This window comes from Anabrus simplex, chromosome 9 (genome assembly GCF_040414725.1).
Source record: "Anabrus simplex isolate iqAnaSimp1 chromosome 9, ASM4041472v1, whole genome shotgun sequence".
NCBI classification, from domain to species: domain Eukaryota; kingdom Metazoa; phylum Arthropoda; class Insecta; order Orthoptera; family Tettigoniidae; genus Anabrus; species Anabrus simplex.
This window is the reverse complement of record NC_090273.1, coordinates 2,708,140-2,733,484: the sequence shown is the minus strand read 5'-3', so window position 1 is coordinate 2,733,484 and position 25,345 is coordinate 2,708,140. Positions and strand designations below refer to the sequence as shown.

The 25,345-nt window shown below is 38.9% G+C and overlaps 1 protein-coding gene across 1 annotated transcript in view; it reads left to right on the top strand.

Annotated features, from left to right (window-relative positions):
• The window catches only part of CCT4 (chaperonin containing TCP1 subunit 4), a 377,714-nt gene that overhangs the window by 83,767 nt on the left and 268,602 nt on the right, over positions 1 to 25,345 (top strand). Inside the window, exon 7 of the mRNA XM_067154119.2 lies at positions 24,713 to 24,852. Within this exon, the coding sequence (XP_067010220.1) occupies positions 24,713 to 24,852 (140 nt within the window). The remainder of the gene's footprint in view (positions 1 to 24,712; positions 24,853 to 25,345) is intronic.

Sequence of the window (25,345 nt, the reverse complement as noted above, 5' to 3'; positions counted from 1 at the left end):
AGAACTGCTTCCATTTTAGAATATCTCGATTCCTTCCCCGTTTTTCTATTCTTTGCGGAGGATCCACATTTTTTTTACTTGTTTACGTATCTCTTGTTTTTTCCCTACTATTGTATTCAGTGTCGAAGCAGGTAAGCCTAAACGTTTCGCGATGTCAAATTTTTTTTCTGTTGGATTTCTTTCAACTTCCTCTATAATCTGCAGTTTTTCTTGCAGGGTTTTCACATGCTTTACAGGTCGCGCCATTTCAATACTGTACTGTGTAAGCAAACCGAAACTCGACTGCGTAAATTGTTGGTTTTCACCAGCTAGTAACACAGCCAACTGAACGAAACATTCAACAGAAAGCTCTTAACAAAGCGCAAGTTGGCGGAGGCCTTCATTGTTAGCCTGGTACAGAATGTTCCCTAAGTATGATCGCGCAAGATATCCGACGAAATTAAAATACACTAGACTCGCAAATTCGATTCCTGCCGTCCATTCTCGAAATTTTGAAAAACGCTTGATCGAGGATTTAGCGTTGATGGGACTGAAATTTCTGGACGGTTGATGCGGGAAATCGTTTCTTCGAGGAACGGATAACGCAGGATTTTTAATACAGGTTTTAAATGGGTTGCTCGCGGGACCACGTAATTTGAACGAATATTACGGGAAAACGTAGTTTCGGGGAACGGATAATCGAGGTTTCACTGTACTGGTGATGTATAGGGACTGGAAGCATTCTTTTGATAACTGCAGCTGTTGAAAGCCAGACCCTTACGTTTTACGTTTAAGTATATTTCATGCTTGTTCTCTACATTTATCACAACAGGATTTACAAAAACGGCTGTAAATGAGATAAAAACAGCATTGTTGTTAGGTATGCTATCGCCCGGATAGTGCCAAAAGTTCCATGACGGAAAGAATAAAAATAACGAGAAAGTTAGTATTTATGGATATCTACAGGTGTGGCTGTATTGCGTTTATCACAATGTTTAATTTCGTACGTTCGTTGTCTTTTTTTACAACTTTGTTTACGTCGCACTGAAACAGATTGTTTTTATGGGACAGGAAAAGGCTAGGAGTAGGAAGGAAATGGCCGTGCCCTTAAGGTACAGCCCCAGCATTTTCCTGGTGTGAAAATCGGAAACCACGGAAAACCATCTTCAGGGCTGCCAACTGTGGGGCTCGAACCCACTATCACCCTAATACTGGATACTGGCCGCATTTAAGAGACTGCAGCTATTGAGCTTGGTGAACTTTTTTTATTAGCGCATACCCTAGTATGTTTTGTTTGTCATCTCCAAAAACTATTGAAAGTAAGCAGGGACATAAAAAATCAATACAGTAAAACCTCTTTAATTCGTAGTCGTTGGGACGCAAAATCGGACTTCGAATTACGTGATTTTGAATTAACTGCCAACACGTACTTCGAAAATGCCAACCCTTGCGGCGTCACAATATATTTTAAGATCCGTTACTGCATGCAATTAACCTTGATTTACAGTTTAAAGCTCTCATATGCCATGGAAAAAACCATTTCCAAAATGTGTCCAAGGTGCATTTACAGTATTCAAATAATGCACTTGGATAACACACCGGCAAACATAACCTCTCGCTATGAAATCAATAAAAAGACAACATGATTCAGAGATGTCTATACTGGCTCCCCTGTGCAAGTGCTTTATTCGTTGCATTACTGTACTGTATGCATTTTAGATGGCTTGTGCTTGCACGTAGTGTAACCGATGCCTAGGGTTCTTGGTTTATAGCATTTAAAAATCAGAGATTTAGCATTTTGATTTTCAAATTTAGCGTTTTGTAGCATCTAAACTTCTCAAATTTAGCGTTTTGTAGCAAATTGGTTAAAAAAGGGCATAATTTGCTAAACTGCACACACAACAGTTTGGAGTAAAATCATACTGCTTAATCACACATTGCTCGTCATGCAGTTTTGAATTCACTATGGAAAATAAGACAAACATCAACATAAGACTGCAAGAAGTATTAACGAACACACAGGAATATGCTTATTTTCAAATTTACAAACACAATTTCAAAGTGAAAAATACTATTCTGAACGTATTTATCACAGAACACACCTACAAGGAAGAGGAATTTCAATGATGATTTAAGTATAACATGCCAATTGTTTAAAAGGTGTCCTCCTTCATTTGAGACTGCCTGTCAGTTACAATTATGTTTTACTTGCTAAAAAAAACTCTACATCGACACTGTTCGTAGAGGCCCAAATGCACAGAAGTGCTGCTAAGGCAAAGGAAGGCAAGTTTTTGATTGCAGAGTCGGCACATCAATATAGGCCATCTGTATCCTTACATAAAAATGTCCCGATTTGTGACTTTCGGCATGCTGTTTGATTGTCACTTCGCTTCTACCCGTGGCTAACAGACAATAAAATAAATTGCCACCGTACTTTTAAACAGAACTACTACTCAACACCAATGTCAAGAATAATCGACTAAGATCAAGGGTCAACACACAAAGAGAATGAACGTGGTGCTTGAAAGTGTATTTGCTGTTTGACTGACTGGTCTTAGCAGTGCTCTTTAGCCAGTGAAAGAAAATCCACACATTGAATGATTTAACCCTTTGGCCTGCCATTACTTGTGAAGGGAAATATTCCCTTACATACTATTCATTTTTTCGTCACTTCAACATAAATTTGATTAATCACATAGGCTACATAAGAATACACAAAGTGAGCTTTTAGCTCGTCTATAGTAACAGGAAACCAATGTTTTTGTTCGTAAGTATTACTGGTTTCAAGGGAAGCAGATAAATTAGCAAGAAATGTAGAGGTATAGGCATTGGTTTCCTTAGTAATGTGATCCCAGAACTGTGGGATTAGAAATTCATTCCCTAAGTCCATTTCTTTTGGATTATTACCCAACCCCCTCCTCACTATAGAGTGAATTTCAAAAACTGGTTTACATGTTACAGAAAGAGGCTTATTGTCAACAAGATCATAATTCCAAGTATCATTTTACTAGACTTCTCAACGGGCGAGTTGGCCGTGCGGTTAGGAGCGCGCAGCTGTGAGCTCGCATCCGGGGGATAGTGGGTTCGAACCCCACTGTCGGCAGCCCTGAAGATGATTTTCCGTGGTTTCCCATTTTCACACCACGTAAGTGCTGGGACTGTACCGTAATTAAGGCCATGGCCGCTTCCTTCCCATTCCTAGGCCTTTCCTGTCCCATTGTCGCTGTAAGATCTATCTGTGCCGGTGCGACGTAAAGCAAAAAACAAAAACAACAAAAAACAACAAAAAAGGGGGGGGGGGGAACTAGACTTCTCACTCGCTCTTGTTGCATTCTGGTTTTGTCTCGTAGTTTCAATTGGCACTATCATCTCGGAACTGAAATCGGAATCACTTTCATCACTGTCATTTGAAGAAGAATAATTTTCACTCTCCAGAGAATCTTTTCCACTTTCAACATCACTATTTTCAAGCCAGTTACGAATATACTCATCCATGGCGCGGTTGGATGCCGCCATGATTGTTTACGAGCGGTGAAATGAGGTGCTTTTAATTTTCCGTATTTCAGCTCAGAGTTACTATTTACACAGAGAAAATAGCTTCAGGTATCATCTGACATCAATCGGTTAGGCTGCAAAACAAAGAGAATAATTCTCTCCGACCAGCTAACTGCGATACTGAACTTATAGATGTTCCGTGCACCAAGACGGAAGTGTCTGTCAAAGCATGTTACCGCTTTACGATCGCAATGGGCGCCGTAATAATTATTTCTCCTGAAATAAATAACATTTATATCTTATTTTTAAGAAAAGTGCATCATATTTAAAAATATATATGTTTATTTCATATAAAACTGAAGTTTCGCATCTATGTAGCATAAATTGTATAATTTCGTATTTTGAACCAATTTAGCATTTTTTCGTGAATTCGAAACCGCTAAAAACCACCCGTACGGGTCATAAAAGATGATATATAAACACTTACAAAGTTTCGGCATATTTCGCATTTATCGCAAATGCTAAAAATCACAAATTCTACCGATGACTTTAACACAACGGGGCTTATCGAACTTTCCCATGACGAGGGGAGAAAGTCTTCCTTCCGTTCACATTACAACAGTACTGTGACTAATGATTTACCGCCATGGCACTTCTAAGACCCATTAATGCATGCAATCACCTTGATTCTCAGTTTAAACTTTTCAAATGCCTTGGAAAATACTATTTCAGAAATGAATCCAAGAAGGTGCATTTACGTTATTCAAATAATGCACTTGTATAAAACAATGACAAACATAACCTTGCGCAACGAAAGGCAGAAAAACACGATTCAAAGACGAGGAAAAATTATGCTTGCTCCCATGTGCAAATGCTTTATCTTTTGGATTACTGTACTCTCTGCATTTTTAGATGCTTTCTATTGGCATGGCAAGTGCCCGACGCCCTTAGAACATTGACAGGGGAAGGAAGTCTCTTGCTTTCGTGTGCAGTGTGCACTGCATAGCAACACAGACACAGTACATTTCCCGGCTGGCAATTCTCTCCTTTAAAACTGTAAGTCTGTTTGACCTCAGCATTTTTAAAAATCAAACAAACAATGCAGTTTCATTGGCATTGACAATATTGTTTGGTGCGTACGAATTGATTGTAGGCTATAAGCCACGTTTTTTTGCCAACTGTCGGCATCGCCAGTGTTCGCGGATTCTACCTCTCCCCACACTGCTTGCTTCATGATATTGTGGTGTTCCTAAAAACGCCGAATACAAAATAATTATGATTCCGCTCGAACATAGCAGATATGAAGCGCACTCTAGACATGCCGAAGTAGGTGAAAGTGCGCAAAGTTACCCCTTCACATTCCGGAAGACGCGTTCTTTCATGACGCGGAGAAATTTTGAATTTAAATTACTCTGTAAAATATTTTTTCAAAATATAAAGGCAGTTTCGAATTAAAAGTTTAAATTTTGGTAACGGGACTGACATTGTTCTTCGAATTACGAATTATCCGTATTTCGAATTAAATGATTTAAATAACATGCAAAAATGTAAGTCATGTTTCCCGGAATGAGAGCTGCTTCGAATTAGGCGTGATTTTGAATTATCGAGGTTCTACTGTATTATTATTTGTTAGGTATGTTGGTGAGTAAAACAATCCATCACGATTTTAACATAACATTTTAAACCCACTTCTCTCCCAAAAAAATCCTATATTGCCCCAAGTTTACGAGATATTAAGCGATCACTTTGTTAATACTCTTGCCTGCCTATATCAATAGGCCTAGCAACAACCGTGCATATTTCCTAACTAAAGTAAACTAGTTTCCTCATCCCGAGGTGGTGCAGCTCCTGTTTTATACAGGCCTCCAATGGAAGGGAGTTGCATGTACCATTTTTACCGCAAATCAACCTTCCTGTCGCTAGTAAATCTCTGGCATTACAGTACTGGGAATCGAACTCAGGCTCCCGAGAACGCCAGCTAATTTTGCTAACCATTATGCTGGCGGACATTCTTAATTACAAAACAGACTATATATTCGAGACTGATGTGTGCTTGCAATGCGCGGGTCGGACACGAAACTATTCACCTATTTGTGAGACGTCATCAGAGATGCAGTAGGCCTACGATACGGAGGCGAACATTTCTTAACTATGAAGCAAAGATGTATCGAATGAGCTTGGCGTGTTTTCATTGCGTGGGTACGGACGACAGTACAGTGAAATTCTGTTCAGAAGTTTTTCAAGGGACTGCAAAAAAAAAAAAAAACCCTGCTTAAGCAGGGAACTTCTTAAAAGGGGTAATACCCAGAAACTTATTCTGTACTTTGAAGTACATGTGAAACACACAGCCGACAGATTTCCTTATTTGTGAACAATACCGAAATAGGCCGATATATAAGCTGCTAACAGAAAGTCAAAATATAAAAATTCGAATATCATGACAATATTTTTAGAGATAAAGTAAAATAATTGAACATACCGTATTATAAATATATTTGATAAGAGAAGGGAACATATTATATAAAACCTTGCGCAAGACATAAGAAGAAATACTAAGAACATTAAAATGGTAAACGGGAACTGTACATAATGTAAATTCTGTACTGCATTAGACATTAAATACATTTTCAAACACAAAAGTCTAGGCTCCTACTTGGAATTTTTTTTTTTTTTTTTTTTTTTCCAGGGTTGACTGTTTAAGGTTTTTACTGCATTCTTGAAGTATAAACCTCTTCATTTCCCACATTGCCTTTGTGTTCTGAGGCACACTGGCTGAACGTTCCATAAACCGCCTCAGTTTTTCAAGGCAGATGCTTGCCTCACTGCAAGATGGTCTTGGGGGATTCTCTTCCTCAACCTCTTCTTCTTCAATCTCCTCATCTTCTGCCTGAATTTCCTTGCAGATCTGATCGATGGCCTGCTCCTCGCAAGTGATTACCATATCATCAATGATAGTGAAGTCGTTGAAACTACTGGTAACGTCCATCTTCTCCTGTATAGTTTTCCAGCTCCCAGGCTTTTCATCACCAACTTCCATAACAATGCTCATGGTACCACCACCGAAGCCTGCTTTCTTGAAGCAAATTGCTAATATTACAGGCTCCACTGAATCCCATGATGAGGCAATGAAATGCATTGTGTCCAAAAGAGATGGTTTGTAGATAGGTTTGCCTGCTTGCTTCCATGCGTAGCAGCATACGGTACACAACTGATTTTCGGTACCTCTGCTTCAATACCTTATCGATTCCTTGGTCCATAGGCTGTAGTCTTCTTCTTCATGTGCCATGTCCTTGCAGAACATTGGCGATCAATAGCATGATCTGTTGTTTGTTCATAGCTGTTCTGAACAGAGTAAGCTTTGTCACCCCAAACCACTGGCTGAAGTTGCCGAGCCATGATGTCCTACTTCTCCCGGACCACGTTTTCCATTAATTTTCTCTTGGAGTATTACTTGCAGAAGGTGGTATTTAGAGTTCCGCATCATATGACCAAAGTATTCTAGCTTCCTTCTCTTGATGGTAGTGAGAATTTCTTGTTCTTTGTTCACATGGTGCAAAACGTTTATATTGGTCATTTTAGCTGTCCAAGGTATTTTCAGCATCCTTCGGGACGTCCACATTTTAAATGCTTGCAATCTCTTGCACATGGTCTCAGTGTCCATGCCTCAATGCCGTGTAACAGAATGCTGAAAACGTAGCACCGGAGTAGTCGCGTCTGTAGTGAAATGGAAAGGTCACGGCTTGTCAAACGTTTTCCAAGTCTCTGAAAAGAAGTTCTGGCCTGCTCAATTCTGCATCGGATCTCGTGAGTAAGGTCCCAGTCATCATTGATGTGACATCCCAGGTATTTAATTGTTGCCACTCTCGCGATCTGTTCCTTTGCTGTTGTGAGATTACCTCAAATTCCATCTTCTTTCCTACTTATAACCATCCACTTGGTCTTCTTTACATTAAGCTTCAAGCCCATTGCGCTGCTGGCTTCAGTGACAGCATTAAGTAATACCGATGTAGTATTCAGTGGAAAAAATTCTACCTTGATGTTCCTTAAACGGGGCCATTCCTTGGGATTAGCATGGGCAGTGGTCCGTAAACACCACATTCTTCCTGTTCTGGCTCCCCATTTTCGCATCTAATGCCTGCATATACTCTTTAAACTGGGAACTTGTCATCCAAGCTGACTTGTTACTGGTGTACTTGCACGGTAAATTCCTGACATTTTTTAAACAATGTGGCTTCCTAGACTTCCCTATCATCAGTTGAGGTAGTTTTTCAGTTCCTTCCATATTAGCACCAACCAATACCGTAACTCGCACTTTACTTAATTTTACCCCGTGGCAAGATTCTCCCTTCAAAACAAGAGTCTTATCCGGAGTAAGCTGGTAAAAAGTGCGAATTCATCGAGATTAAGAACTTTGCATGGTTTGCTTATTTTATCAGGCAGAACCATTTCCTTCCACACTTCCCTTTCCTCCGCACTTACACTCTCTGCTTTGCCACAAATTGTTTTGTGAGCGATGCTGGCTTGATTTTTAAAGCGGTCCAGCCATCAGTTTGACGCGGTAAAAGGTACCCTTAATTTGCATGCAATATTTCGGCTTTCTCCTTCACAATTGTCTCACTGAAAGGTATGTTTAAACTTCGCTGCTGTTTAAACCATATTAGCAGAGCTTGTTCTATTTCATCATACTTTTCAGATTTAACTTCCTTGCAATTTGTTGAAGTATTCCCTGCAGAAGCAAAGATCTCTTCTTTCTTTGCTATAATGCCGTTCAAAGTAGACGGCGGCATCCCAGCTCCTGTGCCAAAGCAACACGGGAAAGTGTAGACGACTCCACTTTCCTTATAATCTCCACTTTGTCTTTATTGTTAGTGCCTTTCGCTTGATCTCTTTCCTCTGAGTTCCGCTCATTTTCACTTAAAACGTTTATGTTATTACAAGTACAGTAGTCTCGATTATCCGACCTAAACGGGACCTGGAGTACGTCGGATCACCGGAAATGTCGGATAATACAGAATAACAGTGAAAACGAATTGAAACAAACAGGAAGGCTATACTGTATTACTATGTTTTACGGTACTCTTATTTATTGACCTTTAAATTCAATTGTGCAGTAGCTGCAGTACTGAACAAAAACATTGCAAATGTCTTACGAAAAGAAACTTGTCAATGTCTGCTTGGCTGCTGATTCACGTTTTCTTGTTGCGAGATCTCGCCATTGACGATAATCCTTCACTGTGAGTCAGTTTTCTCCTTTTGTTCCGGAATGCCTCGTTCTTCTTCATCCTTATATTCGTTAGCATTCACAAAACCAATAATATCAGGGTCAGTTAGTTCAAACAGCTGATCTTGTGCATACTACTTACATTTTGAGTCGTAGCATCCTGACAGCCAGGAATGCAATTCAGTAAGGGAACAATGTTGTCCATGTCTTCTTGTACCACCTCCTCTCGATGTTCAAACTCGCTCGACAATATGTTCCATGACTTTGTAACGTTGTCGTTTCAACTTTTTCCCAAGACTGCTATCCAGTATGGCAAGTCTTTCATGTTTCGCTTTGATTTTTCTATCATGTCCTTGCCATTGACCATTTTCTCTATCAGGGATGAAAGGAGTTTCCGCCGATATTTCCTCTTCAATGTTTCCAGTACACATTGGTCCATTGGCGGCATAACGTCACGTTAGGAGGGAGGAACATGACTTTGATGTCACCATTTCTAAGTTGCTCTTCATTTGGGTGTGATGGAGCGTTGTCTAGTAGAAGAGCTTTTCTAGGGAGATTGTTTGAAGCTAAAAATGCTTCTACATCTGGAACAAACTGTGTAAAGAACTGTCTTTTAAGAAGTCAGCGGACATCCAGGTAGCTTTCTGATCCATGTAATGGACTGGAAGATCATTAACGGAAATATTTTTAAATGCCCTAGGCTTCTCTGCTTTACCGATCGTAAGCAGTTTTGCTTTTTAAGTTCCCAGTAATATTACTACAGGCAAGAACAGCAACTCTTTCCTTACTACGTTGTAGCCAGGTGCAGACGTCTTGGCTTGGGCTGCGGGAGTTTTGATGGCAGAATCTTGAAATTCAGCCCAGTCTCATCACAATTAAAAATCTGATCACCGGTTAATCTTTCAGCAAGAATTATTTCTTGAAATTACTTTTTAAATTTCACAATCTCATCGGATTTAGCTGACAGTTTTTCTCCACAGATGATGAAACGGTAACACCCTACGAGCATTCACGTTTCATTCTTTTATTAAAAGAAGCTCGCTAACACCCGGCCGTAAGCATTTAAAACTTGCGCCGAGCGCACAGGCATAATGGGAACTGCGAGCAAGTTCGCGACGTTCCAGAACACCGGCCAAGGACAAGCGACGTCACGCAGAAGGTTCCTTCGTGTTCCATTGCTGCATGAACGAAATATAAGCGAGTCGCCAGCCTGGGGTAAGGCAGAAGGTAAGCAGAGAGCCTGCAGTAAAGCAGAAAGAGAGTGTGCGGTATGCGACGGCAGTGTGCTGAAGGCAGAGTGGAGTGAGTCGGCAGTAAGCCGTGAGTCAACGAGTGTGTGCAAGTAAGCACGTCGCGACATAATTCGTCTCTCGGTCCGGCTGTATATTTGAATTCGTTTAAAGACTGTGTTCTCGCCAGCTTGAATTCATTTAAAGACTGTGTTCTCACATAAACTGTGCCAGCTTTGAATTCGTTTAAAACTGTGTTCTTGCATTAATTGTGTCAGCCTTGAATTCGTTTAAAGACTGTGTTCTCGCCAGCTTGAATTCGTTTAAAGACTGTGTTCTCGCCAGCTTGAATTCATTTAAAGACTGTGTTCTCGCCAGCTTGAATTCATTTAAAGACTGTGTTCTCACATAAACTGTGCCAGCTTTGAATTCGTTTAAAACTGTGTTCTTGCATTAATTGTGTCAGCCTTGAATTCGTTTAAAGACTGTGTTCTCGCCAGCTTGAATTCATTTAAAGACTGTGTTCTCACATAAACTGTGCCAGGTTTGAATTCGTTTAAAACTGTGTTCTTGCATTAATTGTGTCAATCCGTTGAACTGTGTTGCATTATGATCTTAAGTGCCAGTGATAATCTGAAAATCACGACGTACTGGAACTTGGACTGTCATTTATTTCAACAAATGTATTATGCTGGTGGAGTACAGTGCAGAGACTGTACTCGATTTTCTTTATGAAGTGCTTGATCACCGCACCTCGGAAGGTCCTAGATTGTTTCATTTGCGTATTATTCCAAATACGAACTGTGACTCTAACTTTATCCTTGCTGCTGTGGGAACTATTTCGGCGTGCTTCGCCATAGGGAAGTGTCACACCAGTACCCCATGACGTCGAATGTGGAAGCTCCACATTTCCCCGTTCCTGCCTCTGGTTCGAGTCATCAACACTAATACAAACACCAACGACGGAAGACAACGCCGACGCCGACCGCAAGACGACGCAGCCGCCGCGGGGCAACGTCCTCTTCACGCCATCAGGGACAAATCTACAATTCAGCTATAAAAGGTGACATAATTATTTGCCTATTTATTGAATAAACTGAAGGATCCACTTAATCATGAATTTTTCTTTCACTACCCTTCTCTCTTACTCTCTTAGCATGGGCCGTACACGCCTTGTCATTCCTCATGTTCTCCGATATACTGAAGTACGGGCGTTCCTGTTACAATATTAAGCTGCCCAATGCCGTACAGTTTTTTCCAGCGACCAAGCCGCCCAGCACTGGCAGTAAAATTAGGGTCCCCTTCATTAAACTCCTCCTGGAAATACACTGCCATTTCTTGCAGAACAGGGCCAGATTGACAAGCCCTTTTCCAGGTTTTGAGCGAACCAAAGAAATAGTGCTTCACTTACTTTTTCGTATTCACATTTTTCATCATTTTTTAAATTTTCAGTTGCTCTGGTAGAGCACCATTTTTCAATTTCTTCCCTCTTATGTTTCCAGTCTCCCTCTGTAACACGTCCAACACCATAATCTGAAGCCACTTTTGAGGAATTTCCCCTTTGTCCAGTCTCTTTAACCCATTCAACTTGTCTTCCACAGAAACAATCACTTTCTTCTGTTTACTTGCCATACAGAGGATATAAAAACTATAACATCCGCGCCCAACCAATACTACACTGAACAATCCTACCGCATGACTGCCAGTGCTTGTCCCACGGTCGTACCCTCCACACAGGGTGTCCCAAAATTGCCTCCACCTGAAGTTCAAATTAAGCCTACCAGTGTCGGATAACACGGAATGTCGGATAAGCGAAGGTCGGTTGAGCGAGACTCTACTGTACAACTAACTTTACCGACTCCTATTCATACTAATTATGATGCTACACTATGCTTGGCAATCCGTAGCTTAGGCTTACAAGATGCAAAGACAAGAGGTGTACTGCAGTTTGTTAGCATGTGCTTTCTATCTTCCTCACACCCCTGACACCTGCTTCAAGGATAACGGCAGCAAATGGGAAATCTGGCAACTTATTCTTAGAACCTTGGCCTAAATTGCCCCTGCATTCCTACTTGTCACGGCAATGGGTGTAGTTTCTGGTTGTTTTGCAAGTACCGCATGGTCAAGCCAGTATTGAGTTTATTGTCCCGCTTCAATCCTCTTCATGCTATAGGTAATGAAGAAAAGAAACACAGGTTCGAAGTTGCAGACATGAGTGCATGGAAAAGTATCTGGGGTATTACGTGGGAGTGATAAAGGTGCAGTAGCAACGCTAGCACATCTAAACGTAAACAGTTTCTTTCCCTGCGATAATTTTATTTCATGTCTCCTCATCCTTGTGCTGCATTCTAATAATGCGATGTAATAATTACGAGTGACACGATAATACAATGTTTAGCTTGTATAAAGGTAAAATTAAACATAACTTTCAATTCTGTGCCTACATGTGGTATTGCAATGCCTCTGTGTGCCTCCCACCAACACCCAGTTGGCTATCAACATTCGTTTGTAGACGATCGGGATCTTTTGGCTGGCTGCTGGCAAGTCTGCTGTTTCCTGCATAGAGTCGGGGAGTTGTTTTTGTTCACCTCACTAATAATGGACATAGAAAATCTTGATCAGTTTAGTTCAAAAACGTAATTTCCTCTACGACAAGGCCCATAAGTATTATTGCAACAACAATGTAAGAGAGAATGCATGGAAGGAAATGAAAAATCAAACAGGTTAGAATATTCAATTTTGTGGTAGATTAACAGTAATGTTGTGGACAAATACACTTCACGGTTTTTAATGTTTAGGCCACCTCGATTAATGACTTCACTCTGTCGTGGCCCGCAAATCACTACATTAAAGTTTCATCAAACCATCCATTGCGTGCTTTGTTTCCCATGTAGAATCCCGTTCGATTCTATTCCGCTAGATGGAACAGTGGAGTGGAAGTTTTGACTGATGGGTTCAATACCAATTCCCTATGGGAATCAACATCTACATCATCTGATGGCCAAGCAGGCATCAGTTTTTGATAATGAGACCATGTCTCTCATGGTGCATTGGCACTGCCGGTGGCTACAATTAGCCTACGCAGTGGCTTCCACGGTATGCACTATCCAGCATCTTGGTAGGTGTGCTAGGTACCAACTGATGAGCCCAGCCTAGCACACGGGGGCGGAAACGCTGGTAACCAGGAATGAGTTAGCTGGAAAATTTATAATGTCCAATAACGGACCATTTATATTGGTATTATAAATTTACTCATTCGGAACAATTATTTCTGATTCCCTATGGGAATCAACATCTACATCATCTGATGGGTTCAATTCGATTCCACAAGTTGAGAGTGAGCATCTGGTGTCCGTGTTGTCACAGCATGACGTCGTATGGCCTTGGCAAGCTCGCACAGGTTCCATGATACCAGAGACGCACCATGAGTGCGCGAACGGTCTAGAACAGGGTGCAACTTGCGCGGAGACTGGAGAGTTCTAACCATTGGCTGCTTTGAGCGGACGTTTTCTATCTCGAGGGGCTCTAAAATCTGAACTGTTTAACCGGGAAATATATTTACAACAGAACACTTTAAACGGGAAAAATATACTTATATCTTAATGCAACTGATTAAGGGACCAAGAATATCACACTTCTTAGGCGGGAAAACTTCTTATGCGGGAACTTCTTAACCGAGTTTCACTGTATTCACAAATTTGTGTGATGTCATCAGAGCTGCCTAAGGCTTGCACCCACTTCGAAGTGGAATCTTTATTCTTCTCTGACGAATTACGTTGGGGGGCTCTTTTATGAGAGATTTATTTTTTTCATGTTCTTCTCGAAAAGTCAAGGGGAGGTCCAATACAAGAGGAAATATGGTATTTATCATTCCTTGTGAAGCAAACGTGATTTCCAACTCTGGTAAATATCCGTCGCCACAGATGCATGATTACAGGAAATGGCCTTGAATTCCTCAAAAACAAGCATAACTTTGAAATTCCCACCATTGAAATATTGTTAAGAATGCCAATAGGTTTTCGCCATAAATGTCAGTTACGTGGTATTCATTCTGAAGGGATGGATGATAAATGTACATTATTACCCCAATTTTATGTTATTAGTATTCCTGTTTACATCATTGTTTGCTGGTCCCCTCAGGTTTCCTGTCTTCGCACTGTATTAAAATCCTCAAATTTACGTTTGCAACATTTTATGTTTCCCACAGTTTGCACCATGCTAGGCTGTTCAATAGCGAGAGTGGCGGGGGGTGCTGATCAGTAAAAAATGGCATGTAAACTAGGTTAAAATGCTTTGAGTAACTATGGCATGATGACCAAATCAGACAACAATTGGCTCGAATCTTCCGCTGTCCGACGCGGCTATGTATGCAGTGTCTAATCCACAACTAGACTGTTTTGGTTTAGGTCGTCATGGACTGATTTGATGGAGCTGTCCATGCCACCCTATCCTGTGCTAACCTTTTTATTTATATATAACTACTACTGCTAGATTAAATTTCGTTTTGATGGAGGCCTTTTCAATCTGGCAAGAATTCTGGTTAACTGGGTGAAAGAACTGCGGTATGCCGATGACACAGCATCTCCTGGTCTAACATGTGCAGAACTACAAGTCAGTCAACTGCTTTAAAACTGCATGTGATCACTTTTGTCTTGCCATTAATGCAGAAAAAACTAAGGTACTTAGCACAACCTGCCCCATGATAAACTCTTTCTGAGTTCAATATCTCCATCTTAGACACAATGCTGGAGCAGGTTGATCATTTTTCATATCTCGGAAGCATCTTGTCCAAGTGGTGTACCTGCGAACAAGATGTTGGTAAAAATTGGGGCTGCTCATGCAGCATTCGGACAGTTAATGCACAGAGTCTTCGTGAGTAACGACCTAAAACTGCATACCAGTGTACAAAGCTGTTGTCATTTCCATGCTACTGTATGGCTGTGAAACTTGGACAGTCTATCACCATGATATAAAAAAATTGCCTATGTTAATTATGGATAAAAGGTTTCCAACTGTTCAATACAGTAGCATAGTGACAATTAAAATATCACATTTTATTATCATTATGGTATTGATAATATGTGATTAAGTCACTATGCTAATGTATTGAACAGGTGGAAACGTTTTATCCTTAATTAACATTGTAAATTTCGATTCAATAGGACCAAAATGAAATTCTTGACATTAAATTAAAAAAATTGAGCGCTTCAACAACAAATAAGAACATCTTGAATATCAAGTGGGAGGACTTTGTGACCAACACTGCAGTTCTCGACAAAGCGCAGCTAAATAGCATTGAGGCAACAATCATCGCTCATCAACAGACGATTAGATCATATTCACCGCATGAGTGATACCAGGCTTTCCCTCCAAATTTTTTATGGTGAACTTTGCTTCGGTAGTAGACTATATCACTAAGTTTACACAAGGAATATTTTATTACACCACCTATTCAATACAATTCATTCCACTGTTGCGTGGTCAAATAAACAAAGGAACTATCAGATTTTTAAGGTTGATGTTTCGCCCCTCTTTTATAGGGCATCATCAGCCTTATTTAATCCTAAAAACAAAATTCGGTCTGAAGACCTTATCAAATTGACATAAATTGTATTGACAGACTCTTAATAGTTAAGTATATAAATTTCATTATTCGTCCGTATTGAACCAAGATTACAATTTATTAAAATTCGTATCCACCTTATTCAATACCAAAAATGTTAAGATGAAATTACAACATGTATATTTATTTTATCAGGACTAGTTTTGACGCTTTATATTGCGTCATCATCAGCTGATATACACTGGAAACATTGGCAAACATATGAGTTTGTCTACGTCACACACATTATAAAAACTATGATAAAGATTTAAAACCATATTATAATTAATACTATTTCTGAGTCCATATTGTCCAAGGCTTGCAATTATTAAACTTTGGATTGCTAAAATCTGATGCAATTTGGTTTAAATAATCATTAAAATTAAAGAAACTAATAATAAAATCACGATCTTCTTAAAAAATTTCACTTTGACTTTTTTTTTAAAAAGATGTTTTTATAGAACCATATTAAAACCATTCAATAAAGTCCTCAGGCTATTGCCATGTAGTGAACATAATGTCGCAAAATAAGGTTAAACAATTTTCTTAAATAACATTGACTCTGTTTGACACTTCAAAATCTTTTAAAACCATATTAATTATTCTATGAAATCTTCAAAATGTTGAAAAGTGGCGATCGTGAAGAGGCGGACTGAGAAGCCGGTGCTTTATGAAGTTACCAATTATTTCATTCTCAGTTCAATCCGGACCTAAAATAATACGAATATATTAACCTTCACTTTAACTGAAAAAGTGTGAAACTTTACGTCTTATAACATGTGACTCACCTCGTGAGATCGCTGTCCAACAAAGCACCATGTAGCTAAGTGAACCTTGTTGTGTCAGCAATCCCGTGTCAAGGTTGGTTTTGGGTCAAAGAGGGGAACTAGGGAAAGGAGGGTGGAGCAACTGAGGGGCGGCAACCTGTTGGAGCTCCGGAGGGCGTGATCATGGAAGGCAGTATGTAAAGCTACTGCGCATAATATGACAAACTGTCTTATTTTCCGGTATATGTATATTTTTAAAAAACTCAATAAGAAATCAAAAAGAATATTTGGTTTTTCGGAAATTTCATTTAAATTAAAATTTTGATTAAAATACTGATCTAAATGTATATAACAGCCCTCCGTAACATCCAGCAAATTACCTTTCCCTAAGTTCTCCAAAATTTCAATGTCTTGTTCTATAGAAGTGAATTTATGTTTTAGATTATGTACATGCTGGCCTACCGCTGAAAATCTGTTATATTTTATTGCATTGACGTGTTCTGTGTATCTAATTTTAAAACTGCGTCCTGTTTGGCCTAGATATGTACTATCACAGTCATTGCATTTAAATCTGTATACTCCAGATTTGGTATACGGGTTCGACCTATTATAATACCAATATAAATGGGGTATATTGGTATTATAAATTTACTCATTCAGGACAAATATTTCAAATTCCCTATGGGAATAACATCTATATCATTCGACCTATTAACCGAAGTTGCATTTTGCAATACTACAGTATTATTATTATTATTACTATTATTATCATCAGTGCAAAATGAAATTTCCATGTTATGTTTTTTGAAAATATTAGTAAACTTATAAATATCTTTGTTATAAGTAAAAGTTGCAAATGTCTCATAATTGGGTTTGTCCTTGACGAAAGTGGTTTGCAAATGGAATTTATACTTGTTAATAATACGTTCAATAAAGCCTTCACTAAAACCATTAGCCTTAGCTATTGAACGTATTATATAGAGTTCTTTTTTCAAATTATCTTTTGTCATAGGAGTCTTAAAGGCCCGTTCTACTAAACTATTATATGTAGATCTTTTTTTTTGACTCTGTGGATGTTCAGAGTCCTGTCTAATAGTGACTGCCGTTTGTGTAGGCCTTCTAAAAATACTATACTCAAAAGCAGAACCCGATCTGTTGATTTTTAGGTCGAGGAAATTGATTTATTACTTTCTGACTAACGTGAACTTAATCTGAGGGTCAATATTGTTAAGTAAATCAAGAGTAGCCTTTGCATCTCCAACACTTTCGTCCAAAATTACTAATGTATCGTCTACAAATCTAGCCCAAAACAATATATTATCAAAGACTTTGTCATTCTTCATGTATGTTTTCAAAACATCCAGATGAATTTCTGCCAGGATTCCCGAGGCCGGCGATCCCATTGCCAAACCATCTATTTTATAAATGACATTATCAAAGATGAAGTAATTATTACTAACAAGTAACTTGACCAATTTCATGAAATCTTGTATTTCAAGCTCACTTAGCTGACTGTAGGATCTTAGATTCTTAAGAATAACGGGAAGTAACCTATTAGTGTTAATACTCGTAAACATGTTGACAACATCAAATGACTGTAAGGTATGGTGCTCCTGTAATTTGAAATTGCTTAATTTATTAACCAGTTCTATGGAATTCTTGATGGATTTGTTACCACGAAACCGCATTAATTACCGGTACGCGAGTTCAAAATCTCAATACTTTATATTCAGTTTTACAGGGGAATCTTTGTCAGTTTCCCGTGAAAACTTCTTTCAGTTCAGCGACTTTGATTAGGCTAGCCAAACTCTTCGAAAAATCTAACGCCAAGCCAAACGACAATCGACCACAAGTAGTTTTTAATTCTCTCATCTAATAAAATAAAGCACATTAGATACGAAAGCACCCAAAATATATGCGAAATCCGTTCATTTCTTAATCTTTCATTGTAATTTGGTCTCCGGTATACTGTTCGTGGTCAGTTTCTGGAAATCTCGTACCGCGCAAATTAGGCTTACGTCGACTTTTAAAGGTTATGTTGAACTCGAAAACATGGTTTCGAATGTAAGTATCGATTCTTAAAAGTTCTCAAATGCATTATATTCAATTCTGCGCGTCACAAATCCAATCAAATTGGAAAGATAAAAGAAATATCAAAACTTCAGAAATTACGGTTATTCGTGACCTTGAGGTCATCTGGAAAGCGCGCTCGCTGCACATGTCAGTACGAGTTTGAAATTATACCAACCATTTAAAATGTAATGTGCGCAAATAAAACAACTGCGGTTTTTTGTATTTTAACACGAAAACGTAAAATTCCCAGTCTTACATTAGGAACTAAACGGTAATAGGCAATTCCAAGACCTCCCATGGCTTTTTTTTTTTTAAAATTACATTTAGGTTCAACATGTGTTTTGGTCTCGCTAGCATAATCCATGTACGATAATATCAAAAATACTGAATTTGTGTTAAGAAGCAGTTTCGATTCCTGCCTGAAAGCCCAGTTACTCTGCAGTGCCCTGAGCAAAGTGCCAAAAATCTCTTCGGCAGTACGATCGAAAAAAGTAAAAATATAAACATCTAACCCTGGACATAATATGGACGTTTTATAAGTGCGAACATTTGACGAAACTCGTTCCGTTTTCAAGCAGAGCTGTTGAAATGCGCCGTGTCTCCTTGCAATTCTTGTCGCCACTCTCTGCTTTATGATTTTCCGAGATTCTCTAAACAATACCACCCGAATGCGATGCTAAGATGGTCCCTTATGCAAGTTCACCGCCGATCGCTTTTCCAGTACCGGTACAGTACTTGCTTTAATTATCGCAGTGACGGGGCGTTAACGCCAAGATCCATAAATATGCCATAGCCGTCCTTTTGTGAGATACAGTTTATTAAAAAACGATTGATCGAGGATTTAGTGTTCATGGGACTGGAATTTCTGGACGGTTGATCCGGGAAATCGTTTCTTCGAGGAACGGATAATGCGGGACTTTTACAACATGATTTAATTACGATGCTCGCGGGACCACGTAATTTGAACACATATTCCGGGAAAATGTATTTTCCGGGAACTGATAATCGAGGTTCCACTGTAATTGCAAGTCTTGGACAATATGGACTCGGAAATAGTATAATTATAATATGGTTTTTAAATCTTTATCATAGTTTTTATAATGTGTGTGACGTAGATAAACTTATATACGTTTGCCATTGTTTCCAGTGTATATCAGCTGATGACGCAATATAAAGCGTCGAAACTAGTCCTGATAAAATAAATATACATGTTGTAATTTCATCTTAACAACATTTTTGGTATTGAATAAGGTGGATAAAAATGTTGATAAATTGTAGACTCTTAATAGTATAGAGACTGTAGATTCATTAAATTTACGTTACAAACATACTAGATAAGACATATGTACACGTACTAAAATCACTTTGAAAAAAGAATTTTGCATCATATTATTTCTTAAACATAATTCATGTCTGACTGACATGGATCCTTTTCATAAAAAGCTTGAACAATATGTAGCGCTTGGGGACCAGAATCGAACCCAAGGCTTCAATGAATAGGACTATCACTCACTCTTATGAATAGACTTAGCAGCAATTTTGGCCAACACTCCAATGTCTTCTAGCACTTCTCATCATACTATGGTTTTTATCCAACATATAACAAGCTATCTTAATCCGTATTGCCTTCAATTTGACCACGTATTTTAAACTCTTTGGGCCCAGTTTCAACAACACATGTTAGTACTTAACAAGGTGTTAAATCATTTTAACATACAATTTAAGAAAATTTGCGTTTCATCAACAACTGTTAACGTTAACATACGTTAAACTGCGTGTTAAAGTTAACATCAGCCATTTCCCATGTTAAATAGCTAGCATTAGCATTTAGCAACCTGTTCCAATCCCCTGAGAATCTCCCTTTAGATCCGGAATTGCTCCATTTAGACCTTTTACATAATAATCCTGATCGAAGAAGAGTTCAGCGACGTAATGACTTTGAAAATTTGACGGATGTAGAATTTCTTCATAGATACAGGTTATCGAAAATAGTAGTTCCTAAGGTTGTTGACGAAATTCGATTGAGGTTGGAATATCCTACGAAGAGAAACTTGCCTCTTTCTCCAAGGTTACAGGTACAGATAATAAGATTTTTTGCTACTGGTTCTTTTCATATAATGGTCAGAGACAATACTGGAATTTCTAAAGCCACTGTTAGAGTTGTTTGTCAAGTGTCTGTAGCAGTAGCATCCATGAGAAGGAGCTATGTAACATTACTTTCAGTAGAAGAGTCACCAAATTATCCGCGTCTTCTATAAATAAGCTGTTTTCCTGGTGTTCTAGGTGCAATAGATTGCACACATGTAAGAATCCAATCACCTGGAGGCAATAGGGCCGAAGTATGTCTTAATCAGAAGGGATATTTCTCTGTTAATTTTCAGGTGATTAGTGATCCTAACCTCCAAATCAGGGATATAGTTGCTAGGTGGTCTCGTTCTGTACACGACAGTACAGTATTTAAGAACTCCATATCAGAGCACAGTTTGAAGTGGGGACAATTAACGAAGTGATTTCGTTAGGTGATTGTTGATACCTGCTAAGAAAGTATCTGTTAACCCTGTTGAAACCCTCGCGGACTTTCTCCCACGCCTCGTCCTTTTCTTTTATCATCAAGCCATCTGTGCGCTTGCACTCAATAACTTCTATATATTTACTAATTCAATCAGCAACTCTTTTTCGAAGGAGGAAAAATTAGAACTACGGCTCCGTTTCACTTCATACGCCATATTTAACAGCTGTACTCGAACAAAAGCGCATCGGAGTGTGCTGTAAAACGGTATGTTCATACCACCGCCTCCTTGATTCGTACCAGTTCGCAATCTTGGGAGAGTTAACAGTCGATTAGTTAACATTTCACAAGAAAAGTTTGATGGAACGCAAGAAACCTAACAGGATGTTACATTTTTAACTCGGTATTAACTACTTGTTAGTATATATGTAACACGTGTTGATGAAACTGGGCCTTCATGTTTTTTAAAAACAGATCTCAACTTCAACATATATATTTTATCATACTACTCCTATCCGGGAGATAGTAGGTTCGAATCCCACTATCGGCAGCCCTGAAAATGGTTTTCCGTGGTTTCCCATTTTCACACCAGGCAAATGCTGGGGCTGTACCTTAAGGCCACGGCCGCTTCCTTCCAACTCCTAGGTCTTTCCCATCCCATCGTCGCCATAAGACCTATCTGTGTCGGTGCGACGTAAAGCCCCCCTAGCATACTACTCCTATTAATTGAAGCCTTGGGTTCGATTCTCGTCCCCAAGCGCTACATATTGTTCAAGCTTTTTATGAAAAGGATCCATTTCAGTCAGACGTGAATTATTTTTAAGAAATAATATGATGCAAAATTATTTTAGACGAACATTTTTCAAAGTGATTTTAGTGTGTGTACATGTTTTATCTTGTGTCTTTGTAATGCAAATTTAATGAATCTACAGTGTCAATACTATTAAAAGTTCGTCATTACAATTTATGTAAATTTGATAAGATCTTAAAGCCAAATTTTGTTTTTAGGATTAAAATAAGGCTGATGATGCCCTATAAAAGAGGGGCAAAACATGTACCTTAAAAATCTGGTAGTTTCTATGTTCAATTGTCCATGCAACAGTGGAATGAATTGTATTGGATAGGTGGTGTAATAAAATATTCCTTGTGTAAACTTTGTGATATAGCTGTTTTCAATACGGAACAATGACAAGAATAATGGTTTGTCGGTAGTAGACCTCGTGGAGCCCCTCTAAAGCATTTTAAGGACCATTTGAAACACATCGTGAAGACAACTGGCATAAATATACAGACATGGGAAGAATGTGCTATGGACCGTTCACTGTGGTGGAGCACTACATCCACTGCTGTCAACTTGTTCGAAAGAGAGCGCCGCAGACATCAAGAGGCCAAGCGACAAGCAAGAAAGCTCCTGCATCCATTCAGTGCGATTTGTGTGGGCGTATGTCAAGATTGGTCTGTTTAGTCATTGCAACACGTCCATAAACAGGTGAACTGCGCACTTTATGCAGGAAGAAGTTATATATACTCGGATCGAGTTACAGCAGACTCTGTCACATTCATACATTAGTCTACTCCTACCCTTCCTTCTTACTGCCTACAGTTCTCTTAAAATATAACTGCTCCTGGGTGTTTAAAGGTGTCTTGCCATTCTTTCTGTTCTTCTCCTTAAGTTTAGCCAAATCATTCTGCTTTCACCAATTCGATTCAGTATCTCGTCATTTGAGTTACGATCTTCCCATGGAACCTTTCAGCATTCTTCTGTAACACCATATTTCGAAAGCTTCTATTTTCTCTTCCTGTGCTAGTTATTGTCCATGTTTCACGTCCATACAATGCCGTGTTCTAGACTAGTTTTCAGAAACATCTTTCTAATTCCTATATAAATGTTTGAAGTAAGCAAATTTAATTTTTAAGACAGGGTTTCTTGCTTGTGCTAGTCTGAACTTTCATATCCTCATTATTTCTGCCATTGTTATTCTACTGCCCAAGTAACCTTCATCTTCCTCCTTTAATACTTCATTTCACTGAGCGAGCAGGCCATGCAATTGGGGTCATGGAGAGTTCGAATACCACTTTTGCCAGCCCTGAAGAGGATTTTCACACCAGGCAAATACTTGGGCTGTACCTTAAAGCCATGGCTGCTAACTTCCCAATCCTTGACCTTTCCTATTCCTATGACGCCTTAAATTTTGCCAAATCATTTCCTAATTTATCACCCAACTTCACTTCATTACTGCTGTTTTGGATTTATTTTTCATCTTTTACTCCTCCTAGACAGTGTCCATACTCTACATCCTCTGCAGACTCAATTTAATAACGTTGGTGACCTGTTGTGAACTCGTTTAGTCTTCTCAGAACTCATTATTTCATTGTTATTGTTTTGACGCTTGCTTTTGTTACAGTTGTGAAAGTTATTGTTGCTGATTCTTCTCGTTTATTTTGTTATTTGCTATGTTTTTGTTCCGAGTGAAGCAGCTAGTCATTTGCCGCGATCTTGTCGCATAGTTCTTGATCATACATGTTTGTTAATCCTTGTTTGTTATTGCTTTATTTCTGGCTAATAATGGTAAAGAAAAGAAGGGAAAACTTTCACTATGGAAGAGAAGGTTCGAATCTTGGTAAAAGTTGATCCGTTCCGTATTGCACTGGCACGTGGGTTACAGAACAGAGGAAGAATAACATCAATTGTCTCAGAAGGCAGAGCAAATTAAAAAAAGAAGAAACACCATGCACTTGATTTTCTATTACCAGTAAAATCTGCCTGTTGGTTAAAAGAAATATTGCCCGTATGAACTGATTAAGAAGCAGATCATTTCTATTCCCTAATAGAGTGCGCTATGAGGAGGATTATCTCATTGGATTGGAACTTCGGGCTGCAAGCGTTCCAACTGGTGCTCTTTTGGGAAAAGGCACGTACTATGGCGAACATTCTTAGTAGCATTGAAATTTTTAGTGCATCCAATGATTTGATCGACTGATTTAGGGAAAGGTATAACATAACCTAAACTATTTGTGGGGAATGAAATGTAGTTAGTCTCAAAACTATGGAGGAGTGGATCTATGGATGATTGCAAGAGCTGATCGAGTACGAAACTGTGTTGCCCAGCAAGACTTTGACTTTCAGAGGGGATAAATGCCATGGTGGGAAACACAACAGCTCAATGCTTTGAGAAGCTCCACTGCTTTGTGATAGGGAACTCTAGAAAGTTGTTGCTTCAAGCATGTTACAAACTGTGACAACAGATCTTTTTCAACGGCAGTTGGCTGCTCTGTATGCAGAAATGGGTGTGCAATATAGGAAGATCCCTTTTTCATCAACCGTTGTCCTGCACATTGCGTGCAGGTTTGTATATGGAACATGTTATTAGAATTTCTGACTGGTAACTGCACAAGTGATATACATTCCTTTAAGTCACTTTATAGATGATGTATGCACAAATCCTAAAAGGGGGAGCAGGAGAGAGTGTGTGTCATTTCACCATGAATTGTATGAAATGACAGGTTGAAAAGTTTTTCATTTGCATCTTTTATTGTAAGGCATAAGCCAATATACCCTCAGTAACATAAATATGCTTAAGCTCTTGAGTACTATCTGTTATTCTTTTTAAAAAATAAATATTCAGGAATTATATTAATTTTACCAGCAACAATACAAAATTTTAGAAAGTTTTGCAGTTGACTTGTTATTGTTTATTACATATTAGGCTTGCTTGAAGTTGGAGAGATCGACAGTCTTGCTGAGTGGTGTAGGGAACTATTGAGAGTGAAGTTGTGGTGACATAAGCCATGGAGGAGGGTTTAAGACACCTTGATGTTCTTTTGTAAATGTTCCAGATGGATCATAACGTAATTGTGTCAGACTATGCAGCCATGGATAGAGTATTGAAGGAAGAACGTCAATACATACTTAACATTGTAAAGCAAATTAAGAAGGCTGGTTGTAATGTTCTTCTTGTGCAGAAATCCATTCTCAGGTAAGTTGTTTCTTAGGTAGTCACGCGTCACTTTCGTTATGCCAAGAAATTTTATATGGTGATTTTCATGTAAAGATTAGGTGACCTTTTCATGTAGAGTACTTACCATTTAGTGGGGGTTGGTTAGATGTAAGTCTAAGAGTGGGTAGTCTGGTCTTAAAAGATTTGTATAATCTCTTTGCCTATACTTAGCATGTGCTAGGTAAAGGATAAATATGAGGGCAGATTGGAAAGTAACACACACTAGTTTTCCCCCTCAAAAGTTTAAATTGTACCAAAACCAAACAAATCACAAATTAACTTACATCTTTGAACTTCTTTTCTACATAGTCACTAAGTTTCTCACACAGTTCTCTCATTGTGGTACCAGTTTCAATATGCCCTGTTCGTAGAAATCAGTTTGTTTGGAGTATAGCCATTTGCGGACTGCTGATTTCACTTCTGCATCTGTCGCAAAGTGTTGGCTGACAGGAACTTTTTCATGGGACCAAAC